General features: G+C 40.6%; 2 protein-coding genes across 2 annotated transcripts; both read right to left on the minus strand.

Moving 5' to 3' along the window:
• Positions 1-2,776: 2,776 nt before the first annotated feature.
• Positions 2,777-5,590, minus strand: LOC4349376 (transcription factor GHD7-like). The gene is made up of 2 exons (XM_015757733.3): positions 4,799-5,590; positions 2,777-3,390 (listed from the first exon to the last, which is right to left on the minus strand). Exons 1-2 carry the CDS (start codon positions 5,336-5,338, stop codon positions 3,037-3,039), a joined length of 894 nt encoding a protein of 297 aa, XP_015613219.1. The 5' UTR covers positions 5,339-5,590; the 3' UTR covers positions 2,777-3,036.
• Positions 5,591-13,171: 7,581 nt separating this feature from the next.
• LOC9270245 (autophagy-related protein 3) lies at positions 13,172-16,430 on the minus strand. The gene is given in 11 exon segments (XM_015757610.3): positions 13,172-13,390; positions 13,552-13,662; positions 13,766-13,896; positions 14,401-14,423; positions 14,426-14,465; positions 14,546-14,597; positions 14,976-15,061; positions 15,162-15,331; positions 15,420-15,536; positions 15,989-16,059; positions 16,166-16,430. Coding segments are annotated over 10 exon segments (948 nt in total). The 5' UTR covers positions 16,327-16,430; the 3' UTR covers positions 13,172-13,390; positions 13,552-13,565.
• Positions 16,431-16,754: the final 324 nt, after the last annotated feature.

Consider the following 16,754-nt stretch of genomic DNA (forward strand, 5'->3'; position numbering starts at 1 on the left):
GCCTCCCCCGCCCGCGCTGCTCCTCCCACTTTCAACGCCGTCGCCGCAGGTGCAGAAGAAGCCACCGTCGGATGCTGCCATCTTCGAGAGGATGCCGACATGAGTCCGGTGACGAGACGCACAGCCCTTATGCGTTCGTGGGCGCGGCGGGAGAACGGCAGAGGCGGGTGCGTCGTGGCCGGCAGAGAAGGCGTGGAGCGCAGCGGTGGATAGTGCGGTGGCGGGGCCGAGGGTGGCGAGGCCGAGGATGGCGAGGACGCGGCCGTTTCTCGTGGCCCGTTTTCTTCCTCCCGACGGCCAACCTTCCACGGCGGCCTCGATCTCCGCCGCCGCCGCTGCTCCGGCCCTTGCACGCACGCCGCCGTCGCCGCTTTGGCCCTGGCGCGCACGCCGCTGTCGCCGCTCCAGTGCCACTCCCGGGTCTTTGCCACTCGCGGGCCACTGCACCGCCACCGCCGGCAACGACACCATGGGGAGGGGCGGAGGAGGCTGTGGATGGGGTTGGAGGAGGCACCGGCCATCGCCGCTATCTCCCGTCCAACGCTCGTGGAGAGAAAGAGAGGGGGGAGGATATGATTTATGTGGGCCCCACATATCAGTGGGTCCCACCCGCACTTTTAGTGAATGACAAATGGGTCCCACCCATATTTTTTATTTCTAATGACACCTAAGTGCCACGTCATTGCCACCTGGACAGAAGACCGAGTCAATACTGCCACGTAGGCAACACGTCAGCGTAACCGCCCTCCAAAACCGTTGAGGGAGTCAAATTGCACCGGTTTTAAGAGTTGGGGGGGGTCAAGATATCCAGTTTTGTGGTTTAGGGTCACGGATTAGATTTCGATCACTTTTGAGGGTCACGAAGTGAACTTATTCCAACAGGCTAACAGAACAATTGGGCCTTCGAAAGCCTTGCTCATAGACGGATTTGGCCCATTTAGGCCCATCCAAATATAGAGAAAAGATTGCACCGTAGGCCCACTAACGTTTGGGCCGCAAGAGGCTTCTTGTTCTCAATTTAGGCCCATCGGATTTGGTTCGCTTTCATTGGAAGCCAATTGGGAGAAAAACCGATTCGTTTTTTCATACGCACGTTTCTAAAAATGCTAAACGGTAATTTTTTTTAAAAAAAAATCTGTTTACTTCAAAAAATCATGCTAACTTATTTTAAAAATTGAAAATAATTAATACTTAATACATTATACGCTAATGACTTATCACGTTTTGTGTCTTAATCTTCTCTTTTCACTTCCTCTCAAACACAGGAAGGGAGGGCTCGGTTTACCATTGCACCCTTTGAGGGTTTTCTCTATGCAATGAACTGGAGATGGGTAAAAGAGATTGAAAACAGAGTAATGGTGGTATTAATTATAAGTTGTAGTTAAAAGGCGTCACTCATAAACTCTTCTGTTTTTAAATTGAAAACCATCAAAGTTTTGTTCTAGATTTATAATATAGTAGTACATTTTAAATCTCTGTATTGATAACCTCTGCATATATAATATATCCAACCTCGTATGTATGAGTATGGCACATTATTTGCTTTTAAGATTCTACATGATATTTCCCTCTCACACAACTTATACATGCACGCACACATGCATTTAGACAAAAGTACATCTTGCACGCATTGATCTCTCTTGTGAGATCATATAGTGAAAAAAAATGAGCCGTGTTTTTCATCAGCGATCACATTAGCAAAATACACTTATACAGTATACACCACTAGTATCAATAAGATGAACTTGAAATGAATCTATTATATTATTAAAGGAATAGAAAAAGGAGTCTCCACGTTCGCTCTCATGGCCTAGAAATTCTCACATTAATCGGAGAAAAAGAAAAAGCAGAGTCCATATAGAAATACAATTTAGAAAGAGCTGAAATTCGGAATTAAAAAAATAAGAAATATTAGAAGAGGAGACTAGAGTCCATATAGAAATACAATTTAGAAATAATTGAAATTCGGAATTAAAAATATAAGAAATATTAGAAGAAGAGACTAGAGTCCATATAGAAATACAATTAGGAAATAACTGAAATTCAAAATTAAAAATAAGGAATATTAGAAGTAGAGTATAGAGTCCATATAGAAATACAATTAGGAAACAATAGAAATTCGGAATTAAAAATAAGGAATATTAGAAGTAGAGTATAGAGTCCATATAAAAATACAATTAATACAATTAAGAAAAAAAATAGAAATACGGAATTAAAAAATAAGAAATATTAGAAGTAGAGTATAGAGTCCATATAAGAATTTAAAACTAACTAAAATTCGGAATAAACATAGTAAAATTAAAAGTAAAGTTTTGAGTCCGTATAAAAATACAATTTACAAATAACTAAAATTCGAAATTAAGAAAAACATGGGAAGAAGAGTTTAAAGTCAATATAGAAATACAATTTAGAAGTAACTGAAATTCGAAATTAAAAATTAAATAATATTGAGAGATGAGTTTAGAGTCCACATAGAAACACAATTAAAAATAATAAAAATTCAGAAATAAAAATAAATAATATTAGAAGAAGAGCCTAAAGTCTATATAGAAATACAATTTACAGAAAATTCGGAATTAAAAAAAGAAATATTAAAAGACGAGTCTAGAGTCCATATAGGAATATATATAATTTACAAATAACTAAAATTTGATATTAAAAATAATTACTAACCAACACGTATATAAAATACAATATGAATATTACTCATTTGTAGTTTCGTAAAGTTATTGCAAAATTTAAAATTATGATATCATTTTAATATATTTGAATAATATAATGAGAAAACATATATGCTATTATATGAGAGAAAATATAATGATGCTAGCCGAGCAATCTGCGCGGGTCACCATGCTAGTTCTTCAGTAAGACAAGTAAATCACATATATATACTTGTTGCCATATATATCTACCTTAATTAAACCTTAAACTTTTCAACCAATAGCCTAGCTAGTCAATGCATGCTTGGCCTATGTACGTAGAGTACGTATACAAAGAGAGAAATAATGATCTGCTATTATAGTGCTAGGCTGCTAGCTACGAACGGAACCATCCGAGGTCGAGCCGGCCGGGCTCGTAGCCGCCGCCGGCGGCGGAGGACGGCGGCGGCGGTGTCGCGCCGTCCAGCTCGCCGTCGGGCACCTTGGCGAAGCGGCCCTTCACGCGCGGCCGCATCTCGGCGTAGGCCTTGCGCGAGGCGTACCGGATCTGCTTCTCGTATCGCCTCCGCTTCCTCTTCTCCTTGTACCGCATCACCTTCGCCTCCCGGTCCATCGCCGGGTCGCCGCCGCCGCCGCTCAGGCCGCCGTTGGCAACGACCGCCGCCGCCGCCGCGTGATCTTTCGGGATGGAGCTCACGGCGTCAGTGAACGTGCTCCCACAGAAGGACATCTGAAAAGAAAATCTCAGCTAATTAGTTACAGTTAATTACCTGCAGGTAGTTGACAGTTGACACACCGTTGAATACTTGACTTGAAAAATATAATGAACAGTACAAGTAGATGAAGTTGCTTATAGACATGCATCATTTGTCACTGGATTTAGTAACTGGCTAACGTTCGTACTGCTACACAATTGGTATGCGTGTACGTGTATACACGTAGGTATACGTGCTTATATACACACACAAGTATATGGCCATTATGGCAACGTTTTCCTGATCGATCTGATTGCAGTATTACAGAATACAGATACATGAGGTGCACTTGTACCATTATAGTACTGGAGCTAGGCCAGATACATGCAACAAACCCCAAATCGCCAGGATGAACTAACTTGAACCTTTTGATCAGAATTATATATAACTGAATCTTGCAGCCCAAAATTGACTAATATATATAAGCATGCATGCATGCCCCCTTGTGTTTTACTTTGATTTTTGACCGCACATCAAGCAGACTGGCAGACTGCAGACCGATTGTCGATTGTCGAAGATCATGAGCTCTTATGTCCAACAGCTTTATGAACTCTCTAAGGACAGAAATTAGCAGCAAGATACTCTAGCATGCATGAAATGAGAACCGGCGCTGGTATCAATTTACTTATATTATGGAGGCATTCTTGTTTTCGAAATTACAATGTAGGTAACTTATCATCGATCATCCATGCACACAAATTCGGTTGCAGAGGTAACTGCTAGCAGTGTTAAGTATGGAAAAAGCTCACAAGATTGACCCTTCAAATTAATTAAACAGATGCAATTAATCTGCAGATACAGTATGTCATCACAGAACATGTTTTTTTTTTCTTTTGAAAAATGACCGTTTTACTCTAGAATAATTGTAGCCATGCCATGCGTCACTCAAATGACGAACTCCATCAGGCCCCACTGTACGTAATTTTTGGACACTACAAAATCAGGGGAACTTCTCTCAGCTTTCAGACACATTTGTTTTCTACATTTATTTATTTTCAGGGAATGGTTTTTCTTTTCAACATTTCCCCAAATGAAGAGATATATACTTAGCTTACAACTGTCAAATCAATTCAGAATATAAGCTTTCAAGTGAAATTAATTTATATCGCCACTAGCTCTCAGCGACATGTTAATTATCTCTGAAAAGGACAAGTTAAAGCAAGGGTACAAATGGTGCACTGTTATGGATCAGCTAGCTCTCCTAATAGGTTGGAGAGTGTTGGACCGATAAATTGACACCGTTTGACATTTCTGCCAACTAATTATTAATTTGCATGTGCGCAGCTATAATTTGGACGCAAAATTTAAAAGAAGTGTTTAAATTAATGGGAAATTTGAGGGATGATCAAGAGAGAGAGAGGGAGACGAATTCGAACCACTCACGATTGTGCTGCTCGACGTCGCCGGGTTCCTGCCGCCGGCGCCGGCGCCGCCGAGGCCGAGGCTGGCCTCGAGCACCGCGGCGGCGGCCTCGCCTCGGGTGAGCGGCACGTCGAACGTGAGCCCGTGCCCCGGCTGGTACTGCGCGTACGCGTCGAACGCCTGCCGCTGCTGCGCCGCCGCCGCGCCGTTGCCGACCGCCATGGGCGCGGTTTGGCGGTGAAGCTGGTGGTCCGTCCCGCCGGGCGGCGCCGGGTCGTTGAAGAGCCACGCGACGCTGTCGTGGTCGTCGTGGCCGAAGAACTGGAACTCCTGCAGCCCGGCCGCCGGCTGGGCTCCTCCATCCCCTTCCACCGCCGTCTCCTCCACCCCCACCCCCTGAAAGATCGCCGGAAACCCCCGGTTCAGGTCCGCCGCGATCCCGCACCTCACCCCTCCACCTCCACCACCACCGCCTCCCCCACGCCGCTGATGCAGCAGGCACCCGCACTCCCCCACCCCTCCCCCACACACCCCGCACGCGGCGCCCGACGCCGCCGACATGCCGCCGCGCGCGCGCGCGCCCAAGCTAGCTAGCTAAAGAAAAACTACTACTAGCTAGCTACCTAGCACCACCACCACTCCTGGAGTCCTGGGCTGTGTGGTGGCGCGCGGCTTGTTGGTTTGTGCAAGTAGGGAGGCACGAGCTCGAGGTCGATCGATCATGTAGCGGCGCGGTGTCGCTGGCGTCGCGGCGCGTGTGTGGAGGAGAAGAGGCTAGCCAGCTAGGGCAAGGGAGGGGGAATAAGTACGCCAATGGGAGGGGAGGAAGAGATGTGAGGCGACGGGGGGATTTCCGACGTGGAGGATCCGGAGCCACCTTTCCGCCGGGATCATTTGGCGATTCCTCATTGGCTAGCTAGCTCGCCCCGCTCCGGCGCAAGATCCGCCCGGATCCTCTGCGCCCAAACGATGCAACACACACGATGAACCCCTGCTGCCACCGCTATCATAAAAAAAACACAGTACCATTGTAGGCGTCCACAACACGAGTACACTCAAAGCAAGGCTAATAATACAACCGACCGGTTGGCTATAAGGTTCTTTGTAGCCTTTTCTCAGCCTACTCATATAATAGTTAGCTCTTCACAATTAATACAAGGCCTACTTGTCTCTCTCACAGAGTTTCTTGGTTCTTGTGCCCAAGCCAGCTATAAGAGCAGGTACAATAGCATGCTATAAGCCAGCTACAAACATATTTTAATGAGATAAAAGATGAGAAAGAAGAGCAGCGGGCTACAGATTGTAGCCAGTTGCAGCACGAACTTTAAAACACAGTGTGTGTATGACATGTGTGACCATATATTAATAGTATAGTAAGCATCTATTGTATGAATTGGCTATTAGATTGGCTATAGACGAATTGGAGCTAGTAGTGGGCTACACTATTAAACTTGCTCTAAGTTTACAGTCTGCTTCTCCTCTCTCTCCTCTCTTCTCTCCTCCATCTCAGCATTTAGCCGTTTTATGGCCTACTATTATACTTGCTCTCATCTGCATGAACCCCTACCCCTATAAACGAAGACTAGACCGATATATCTTGAGATTGATAAAGTCATCACAGGTATCTCGCTATCGATGGATACGCGTGTTATCTAGCACTAAAAAAGATAATTAGCCGTTAATGCAAGCACACATGTCAATTCTATATATGTCTTGAATTCAGGTGGGTTCTTTCGTTTGCCGCTGATTATAAGCCATAAGTTTATTAGTGACTAAACTTTTATAGTTAGTTTGTGAACCCTATGGCCGTTGTGCTGCTCCTATGTTCTTTCATCTATAGCTAATTATATAAGCCATAGTGTTTACAAGCGACTAAATAATAATTTGTGTGTTAAACTTTTATATATGTGTGCTTTTAGTGATATAAAAGTTGATGCTCGAAAATAAACTGCGATGAAATACATTAAATAAACTATTGATTTTTTTATGGTTGAAGCAGATAAATTGAAGATCAAACGATGGAAGAACTATTCTTTCATGTTTTTTTTCTTCGTTTCTTCGTAGCATTTACACTTGTACCTTTATTTATTTGAACGGATGGTGGTGCTTGACACTGTTGAAAGTGTAAAGTAAGCTTGTGTGGTGGTTATTAGCTAGCATACCGATTTTGCGCGCGAATCGCAGTGATTTCGATTGCAGGTCTGCTCTGCAATGTCAATTAAATAGGTGCATGTGACCAGACGATTATTGGCTGGGACATCGCCCGGCTAGTGATTTGGACGATCGATTCGGTAAAAGAGTTCACATCAAACAATATTTGATATATTTTTTAAGGAAAGCCGGATAAATGAAGAAAATCAATCCATTCATCTCAACATACACAACTATTTATGTTTTTTTAAAGAAGTTAAGGTTTGGAATAGAAATGATTTATGATCGGTTGAGATAAAGAAAAAATATGAAGAGATTGAATATGTTAGAAGAAAATTATGATTGGTTGAGATTAAGTAGGTAGATGGAGAAGATGCACTTGATGGTGCAGTGGCAAGCGATGTATAGTTTCAACCCTAAAATCTCATGTTCAATCCCTAATATTCTCACAAATTCTTCTTTAAGAATGTTTGGAGGGATGTTTTCCCCTCCAAATCTACTATTTTTTTAAGTAAGCAGCTGGATAGATGGTTATATTTTAAGATAAAATTTAATCCTATATATATAACTATATTTTGAAATAGAATAAGTATGCATAAGTCTCTAGGAAGCAGCTGGATAGATGGTTATATTTTAAGATAAAATTTAATCTTATATATATATATAACTATATTTTGAAATAGAGGAAGTATGTATAAGTCTTTAAGAATTGTCGATATGTAGGTGAAATTGTGCTACAACTTTTAATTTGGGTCGCTGTCTTGAATGTTCCTAAAAGGCGTGAATGGAAATTCGAGTCCATAGATATCATCCACTCATGGCGGGAAAGGCTTGGCCGCAGATGATCCACGTTTTGACCACCGGGATATGGGGGCTTGATGTGTGGATCATATCGCCATTCCTCATCAACAACTGTACTACTACTACTACTAAGAGCAGGTTTAATAGTAGCGTCCATAGTTGGCTCCAATTTATTTTCACCTTAGTTACCGTCGATCCAAAAGCCAACACGTACATTAAGTAGTCTCTAAACTTTACGACATTTTCATATAAATACTATTCTACTATTTCTTTCTCAACCATAACTGCTCTCAGCGTGCTACAGGGATCACTTTTTCTTGAATTGTGTGTGCAGTCCGGCGACAGTTTAATCGTCAGCTTACCTTCTCTCTCTCGTTCCTTCTCGGTGCCAGCTCGTCATCCTATCAAACGTGGCAGTCCTATCACCGGTGTTTCAGTTGTTATTATACTTGCTCTAAGCAGCATCCATCGCATTATGGTCGATCGCTAACAGCATAATTAGCCTACATGTGACAGTCCATAATTAAGCTCGCGACAAAGATGCTTCTTAATTATCTACTACTCCAGCAATTAAGCATCAAACTGAACCTGACTATTTTGAATTCTGACATATATATACAGTTACAGAGATGCTAGCCAGCTTATATACATGGTGGCATATACCATCCGTCCTTAAAAAAAAGTCTAATCCTAGTTACGAATCTGAACACGTAAGTTTGTCTTTTTATGAGACAGAGTAGTATGCTTTTAAATAAATTAATTAAGATGTTTTAGTCACTGATCAGTTAATCATGTTTTGTTAGCTTTGCGTAGCTTGCCAGTGTTAAGCACATTTTTGTACTTAATTAGCTAATATGTGCAGTATACTATGTTGTGTACAATGTACACAAGGTACAGTGACTGCTGGAATGCCAGTGTGGATAGACGACATAGCACGCAAAGATGAGCACGTAATATTCAGTGGCTGTAAATTGGTCAATGAGTGTAGATCCTGCTTGCTTGCATGTATAGACATTGTAAAGAAGAACGTTTTATACGTCGGTTTTTTAAAAAAGTTGGTTTATACGTGATGCATAAAAGGGAGTAGCTATATACATTTTATGATGTCACATTTTTTTTAAAAAAAAGTCAAACAATTTTACATTATAAATTATATATAACCACCTACATTGTAATTATATTAAAAGTTTCAAAACTTAAACTGTAATTTACATTGTAAGTTTTGATATTAAATTGTATTTTTTTTCTAATACACAATACATCAAATAATAGGATTAAAAGTAATTTATTGTATCTACTTGGAAGATGAGATAGAAGATATAATAACATAACTATATATAGGAGATAGCTAGAGCAACCACATGGGAAAAAATTGACTGAAATCAAGTAAAAAAATGATGCCTTGTTTTTAGTAAAACCGAATTATTCATCAATGATATACTATGATTACACTATAGTTACTATTACTGCATTGTAATTATATTGTAATCTTTATATAAGTTAAATATAAAGTTGCATATATTATTAATACTTATGTACAAGTTATATTATAGTTATAGTGAAATTATATTACAATAATACTATAGTTAAATTCAAAAAACTTGTGGCAGATTTTTAGGTAGTTCCCCTGATTTAATTTATCTGCGTACAATATTATTAAGACAATATTAAAAAGATATACATGTCAAATGCCCTAGGCTGAAACTGTATACGAGTTAGAGGAGAAAACGATAAAGGATGCACAATTGACTGTGGCCGGTGTAGATTATAACAATATATGTCGGTCAGAAAAATTAAATATTGTCCTTTTATTTTGTGAAAAATAAAATCTAGCAACAGCAGAACCAGCCATCCAACGATTAAGAAGGCAGATAACACACATTTTCAACGTTTTCCGTGAGTGCAAAATCATTTGTGCCGGCTAGAGACTTGCTATGTAATCATATTAGATAACTATTGGTTTAATTTGTTTTCAAAATAAACGCAAAAGAGTATACAATATATATTTGTGTGTATAGCCACAAACATAGTTTTTTTCCGATTATTCAGAAAGACATATGTATACCACACTTACATTATCGTGTATACACTCTCCTAATATACTATATATCAAAGAGACAGATGTCAGTGACAAATCCTTAACCTCACAAATTAAATTTCTATTGATAGCGCAACCACATGTATATAATATTTATAGGCATCAAGATTTAGATGATTATAGGTAAAGTTATGAACCCACGACTCTATCACCATAACAATGATGCTTCCCCGTCACATATATAGTTACAAAGTAAAATCCAGCCATTATTTTATCTTTTAGCTTTCTTTAAAAGTTAGGTCATGCCAAATAAGAAGGATATGCTACATGAATCTGCTGAAAACACATGGCACATATACTCTTTGGTGTCACTATACATATACAGGCAGGCACACGCATAGCGTGGTTTTGATGCTTATACACTTTCCGTTGCATGCATAGGCACCAGGGAAACACGCACGTGTAATAATTCTGTCCATACGAACATGGGTTTTAAGCTGGAGAAAACAAGGAAAATTGATTTGCTTCGTCTTTAATTTTAATATAGAAAAGATGGAATAAAACAATCTTGTAGAGCCTTAAGCATCGTGATAAGTACTCCCCTTCATCCTAAAATATAAGCATTTTTAAAATAGTGCCAAGTCAAATATTTTTAACTTTAACTATTAATAGAAACAAATAAAAAATTCAATCATATAAAATTGATGTTACTAAATTTATCATCAGACAAACTATTATAATATGCAATTCTTTTTATTTAAACCATCTTATTTTTATTGATATTATTAATCAAAGTAGCATCTCAGAGACTAATTCGAAGTCAAAAATACTTATATTTTAAGATAGAAGGAGTAAGATTAGAAGGAGTAAGATAGTACCTACTTCCATCGTTTCAAAATATAACCATCAGTACAAATCTGGACTGGACAGAATGACAGATGCCAATGTAAGTGCGACATCAGTGGCTGTGAATTCCCAAATGTTAACGTCGGCCAGTCAGCCAATGTCTCGCCGATCATCCTGTGGTCGGAACTCAGACTGAGAAACTAGCAATCACAACTCACAGCTACCACAGTTTCGATCGTTTCCCGCCATCTTATGATAGAGTAATTTGCGTCAAAAAAAATGATCGAGTAATTAATATAATTAAAATTGTTTGTTCCATGCTTAATTCTAGTGCCTTTAATCTGTGACTAGCTAAGTAGAGAAATCCAGTTAACAAGGTGAATTTATTCATCAGTCAATGAGTTAATCTGTCATGGTTGGAGCGACGATGGGTAGTTGTGTCTGACCGACTGACCGGCCGCAATACCGCATCCACAAATCCTGAAGGAGTCGATCGATCGAGGCCGAGCTGTCTATGGCTGCATATGTAGGAGAGTCATTTTCGCATCACTGTGTGAACCATATGGATGGAAGTAAAGGAGAGGGCAATGGAAAGGGATGGTTGATCCATCCAACTTTATTTACCACACCATGATTGATGACTTTTTGCTCCATTGATACTTTTTTGTTTTTTAAATAGATTCCCCTTATTTTTATTACCATAAACATATATATACTCAATGAAATATCCATTTTTATATGAAAAAGAAACAGATAAGTAAATGTTTAAAACACTACTAACCCATCCATCAAAACAAGAGAATATGATGTAACTTGTATGTGAAATTGTTTAAATTTGTGAGTTGATTAACTTGTACGACCGTACGCGCTAACCCGCGGTCTCCCTTCATTTCTCTCCCACCTGACATCCCTCTCGATTCTCTTCCTTTATCTTGTGGGTGGCCCTATCCTTAGTTTTTTCAATGATCACCTCGAATGCTACCAGTGCCATTGTTTTTACTCCAGCAAATGCTACTTATCTACACACAAACTTTCTATCATATTGTTTGGCACAACTTTAGGTCTAAGATTTTCTGAAGCTGAATATTCTCTGGAAATCCATAGGTCTAGCTCTATTGATAACATATAGATAAACCATTTTATTTATGTTTTAGATTATAAATAAATTTTAAAACTACTTCAATTTTAGCTACAAACTTTAAATTTAGCTTGTTCTAAGATTTGAAATTGTACCAAACAGGGTGGTGCTTGAGCCCAGTGGACCACTTAGATCCAGATCAAGTGTTGATAGTTTCTCCGAATTATTATTTATTTTCATAAGGTAGTAGGGCATGTACTCTAATGGAATTGAAGGGCTATATTGTTCCTTGGCAATCCCATATTGAATTAAATAATGAAATGGATCATAAGCCAATAGTTTAACTAGTTTCATCTTAAACCAACCATAATTCATAACTACTTAACTAGTTAACTAGTAGCGTCGTTCATATCTATCCATCCCCCCCCAGGTGAACTTAATTGGTAATAACTGAACTTATTAGAGCATTCTCAACCCAAGACACTAGAGATAGTTTCCATAAACTCCACGTTAATAAGAAACTAGTACTAGACACTACTCTTCCAATGCAAACACTACTATTCCATACTTAAATTTAATGCTACTTAGGACACCCGCAATGGTTATCTATAGGCTCTCTATAAGAGATTCATGTCAGCATATTTTCCTACTTGGAAGAGATTAAATGGAGAGAGAGAGCAAAACTATCTACTAACCTGGAGATAGTCTATAGAGAAAAACGAGACAATGTATTAGAGAGCTATAGATATCCATGTAGACATACTATTGAGATGGTTTACTATTAATCTAGTCTATTGCTGATATGTACATGTTTTATAGATAAGACATTACTTTATCATTACGAGTGCTCTTATCTCACATAATATCTTGGATATTGTGTAGAAACCATGTCTCATGCAAGACATGATTTCCTTCTCTTTCCTCATTTATTCACTTGCCACATTATTTTTCATCCTAGGTGGTAGCATATTTAATGCTATGGACACTATCCTAGCCTTGGGTTGGGAATGCCTTAGCATTAATACTTCAAGTCTGTGTGGTCGGCGTCAATACTTACATCATGCACGTGTGAGTGATCATCGACGACGTGACCACATCACTCTCTTGTCTTGATAACATGTACTAGCTAACTCATCAAGAAGAAGGCAGTCGATCGAGATTGATCACAAAAATAGCAAGTTAATAATCAGATGCTTGCTTGAACCATAATTTAATCTGGAAATATAATATCTTCGAAGCTAGAAGATGATTTAGGCCACAAATCTGCATGCTATATCGGTCCCATGTGCAACCAAATACAGGCATGCGACCGGGCATGTGCGACCGACCGACTGATCGATCGAAGTAACAGTGTAACACACCCTCCAAGTACCAGGAGACGTGGCACAATGGAGCCCAACCATTGGCATCAGAGATACAAATGTGCAGCTCATATGAAGCCAAATTGTGCAAGAGAGGGGCAGGGCTAGCATACTCAATGTGCATCTAAGAACAGATGGATTCAATCTGAAGGCAAACGAATTCAAGTGAAACGGGTATGTAGTGTTACATGTACTGATGTTTCTGCAGAGTTTACAGTTACTTTCCAAACGAATGAGCAGACATGCACGCACGTATTGCATATACAAATCTTTCCACCAAGCAATGATTAGGCACCATGATAAGCCTTGGTACACCTTCTACAGGATCTTTCACTTTCCTGTCGCAACATCAAATTGCTATCTATGTCAGTGTGCAAACAACTGATAGCATGGTCAAGACTCAAGAGTGACATGTAGTCCCTTATATGTAGAATGGACATATATGTAGCTGTTCCATATATGCAGAATGCACGCCAGATTATAAGAGGATTGAGCATACCTTCAATTAACAAATCATCTGCTTGTACTGCCCAGATCGAAGTCCATAGTGTAGTCATATTCAATAGTGGGTATGACTGGGGCCATAAACTTCAAAAATATGAAAAGTTACCTGTCCAAAAGAGAAACACAAGTTACAGGCCAGCCAACAAAGAGATGTACTGCTTTTGATCATCCAAGCAGTCAGCAAAAGGTATCTCTGTAGATAATATTACTTGTCAACTTCTGGTTCAACTCCTCGAGACATTAGAACATCAATGATCTTTTTCATCACAGCAGCGTGTTTGCATGGATGCACTGAAGCATGCTTGCCTGCTGACAAGTGAGGATGGTCTTCAATAGTCACCTGTGGCAACACAATCCACTTCAGTGTCATCAACATGCAATGCGTAGTAGATGACTTAACTAGTACACTGGTTTGTTGCAATCCACAAAGGAGCTAACACTAAACCTTGAAATTTATCGAACCGTGTGGCATGATGTATATGGCTTAAAATACACGAACCATCATTACAGACATACACTTCTAAGTTGTGAGAATGACGGAAAATGACAGTAAAATGATAGAAAGGAGGCCAATAATTCCAGTATGCTACCATTGCAAAATCTAATTTCTGGAGACATTACTAATATCAAATATCAAAAAAAAAATACTTCAAATCCTTTTCATTGGCTTAATGCGTAATGGTGTACTCTATGACATTGAGGTTTTAGAAACATATAATAGACTCGGTTCAAAATATAAGCAGTACTAACAAAATTAAAGATATTGGTGAACCAATCCACAGTTCAAGTTGATTCATGTTTCATTTTACATGTCAATAGCAAATACTGAAATGAATGAAAATACCGTCTTCCGCGCATGGTCTTGCTGATATCTTCAAACACAAGTTCAGGCTTTAATGGCATTCTTGACTGCAACAACAATCAAATTAAATGAATCAACTTCATCTTCAAGACTGCAACAAGACACTTCTAAGGGCAAAATGACTTACCTCATCATATCCGGTAAGCCAGACACGTGGGGTTTGGTAATATTTATCATATCTGCAACAAGAGAACTACCTATTACTTTCTTAAACTAGAAGACTGAGACACACCACTGCTATGGCAAATAAAAAATAACCAAGAGGACTACATCATTGTTCAGAAGTGCAACAGGGAGAAGTTCAAGACAACAGCAATATCACTTGCACAATGTTGCACACAAATACTTTGCAATTAAGGCATATAATGCCAACTACAATTCATTGTTCATAGATAGTAATGAGGAGCAGATATGCCAAATGTCTATAGTTCTGTGCAAACATATAAAGACTCTGAAAGAGGAGGAAGATAGTATAAAAACTAATAAAACATAATAAGGCGACTAATACTAACCAACTAAAGACTTAAAAAGCATGCAGATCAAATAAAAGAGCTTACGTGATGCTAACGTCATATGTCCTAGTACGAAGGATGTTGTCATCTTCAGGCTCTTCTGCGACAAAATATGAAGGTTGAGCGGTAGCCTAAAATAAGATGACGAAGGCAAAGCTGGAATCGGTAATGACTATGAACATTATGAGCCTTTCTTAACCACATCGAAGATAGGATCACAGTCTTTCTTACCACTGAATCATTCCCTGTGTCTTCATAAGTGTCCATGTCTGGTATATCCTCCTCTTCTTCAGCCTTCTTACCAGCACTGAAGTATGAGGGAATAGAGTTTATCCCTTCAGTTTTCCCTATATCCAATGTATCCATCGATGGTATGTCTTCCTCCTCTTCTGGCTTTGATGCTATACATTACCAACAGAACAAAAGGCAGTTTAGCTTATACAAAAGAGAGCACGTGAAACACTGAAACAAGCATTGTGAGAGGTCAACCTTGCACTCCATGTGTGGCAAGCCAGCCTTCACCGTCCTCATCATCACCGAGAACTACCTCAGCTCCTGCTGCATCATACTCTTCTTCAAGTGAGACAGCGCGTCTTACGCAAGGCACTGCCAGCAGAACCAAAATTTCAATTACAATGAGGAATACCAAATTCAAACCGTTTCAACTACAGCAGGGAAACCAAACTTACTTTCCTACACATCAAAACTTTCCTACACACAAACTTCCAACTTTTCCATCACATCATTCCAATTTCAACCAAACTTCCAATTTTAGTGTGAACTAAACACACCCTAGTTCTTATCCTCTGATGTAGCAGCAGAACCAAAATATCAATTACAATGAGGAATATCAAATTCAAACCGTTTCAACTACGCGAGGGAAACCAAACTTTACTAGTTCTTATCCTCCAATGTAGCATTCCAAACCATGGTGGCCTAGAACCAAACTTAGCCTAATCAAGACCAGTGGAAACTAGCATAACAATCATGTCACCCAATGCAGCATTCCATCGAATCCTAGCACAAGATGAAATAGAACCAATTTAGAATCAGCATACCGTTCCTGGTGACGAGGAATTGCTTGTCGGGAGGGAGATACGGCTTCCTCTTGCTCGGATCGCCCGCCTCCCTGCACAGGAAACACCCACCGAGATCGATCAGACGCCCCACCCAAACCCACAGCAATCGGGTACCAAACCCTACAGAGGAGGGGGAGCAACGGAGAAGAGGCCTACCAGGACCAGGTGGGGCACTTGGAGACGAGGTTGTCGCCGGCGAGGATGAACTCGGGGACGGAGAGGACGCCCTTCTCGAGGAACGCCGACACGGTGCGCGGCCCCGTGACCCGCTCCACCGTCCCCTTGTAGAGCTCGTACACCTTCTGCTTCACCTGCATCCTGCTGCTCGCCTAGCCCCCCAGGGTTGCCTCCGCTCGCCGGAGAAGGTTGCTTCCGCTCGTCGCCGGAGACGGTGGAGAAAGCGAGCCGAAGACGACTGTACAAGAGGAAATACGCCTGCGGCTTCGTTGAAATACGCCTCCCAAGTCGAAAGGCGCACGGAAGCGGACTCCTCGTCGCGGCGTCGTCCCGGCCCACGAAAGCCCACGGCCTACTTACAATCGAGGCCCACCTGAAATTTCCACGCGCACGCGCTTTCCCGAACCGTCTGCACCAGTGGGACCCACCGTCAGTGACTCGGCTTTGACGCACCATTCCGACCGCCAGCTTGACGCGTGGAATGGTGGGGCCGAGTAGTCAGTGGGACACCCCTCGGCGTCATCCGTAAGCAGAGAGGGAGGAGAGGAGAGGACGCGGAGCGCCATTT

Source organism: Oryza sativa, chromosome 10 (genome assembly GCF_034140825.1).
Source record: "Oryza sativa Japonica Group chromosome 10, ASM3414082v1".
Classification (NCBI taxonomy): domain Eukaryota; kingdom Viridiplantae; phylum Streptophyta; class Magnoliopsida; order Poales; family Poaceae; genus Oryza; species Oryza sativa.

Coding starts and splice junctions, on each gene's coding strand:
- LOC4349376 (XM_015757733.3), bottom strand. CDS start 5,338: ATGTCGGCGGCGTCGGGCGCCGCGTGCGGGGTGTGTGGGGGAGGGGTG. Junction 3,391..4,798: donor CGACGTCGAGCAGCACAATC/GTGAGTGGTTCG, acceptor TTTTCTTTTCAG/ATGTCCTTCTGTGGGAGCAC.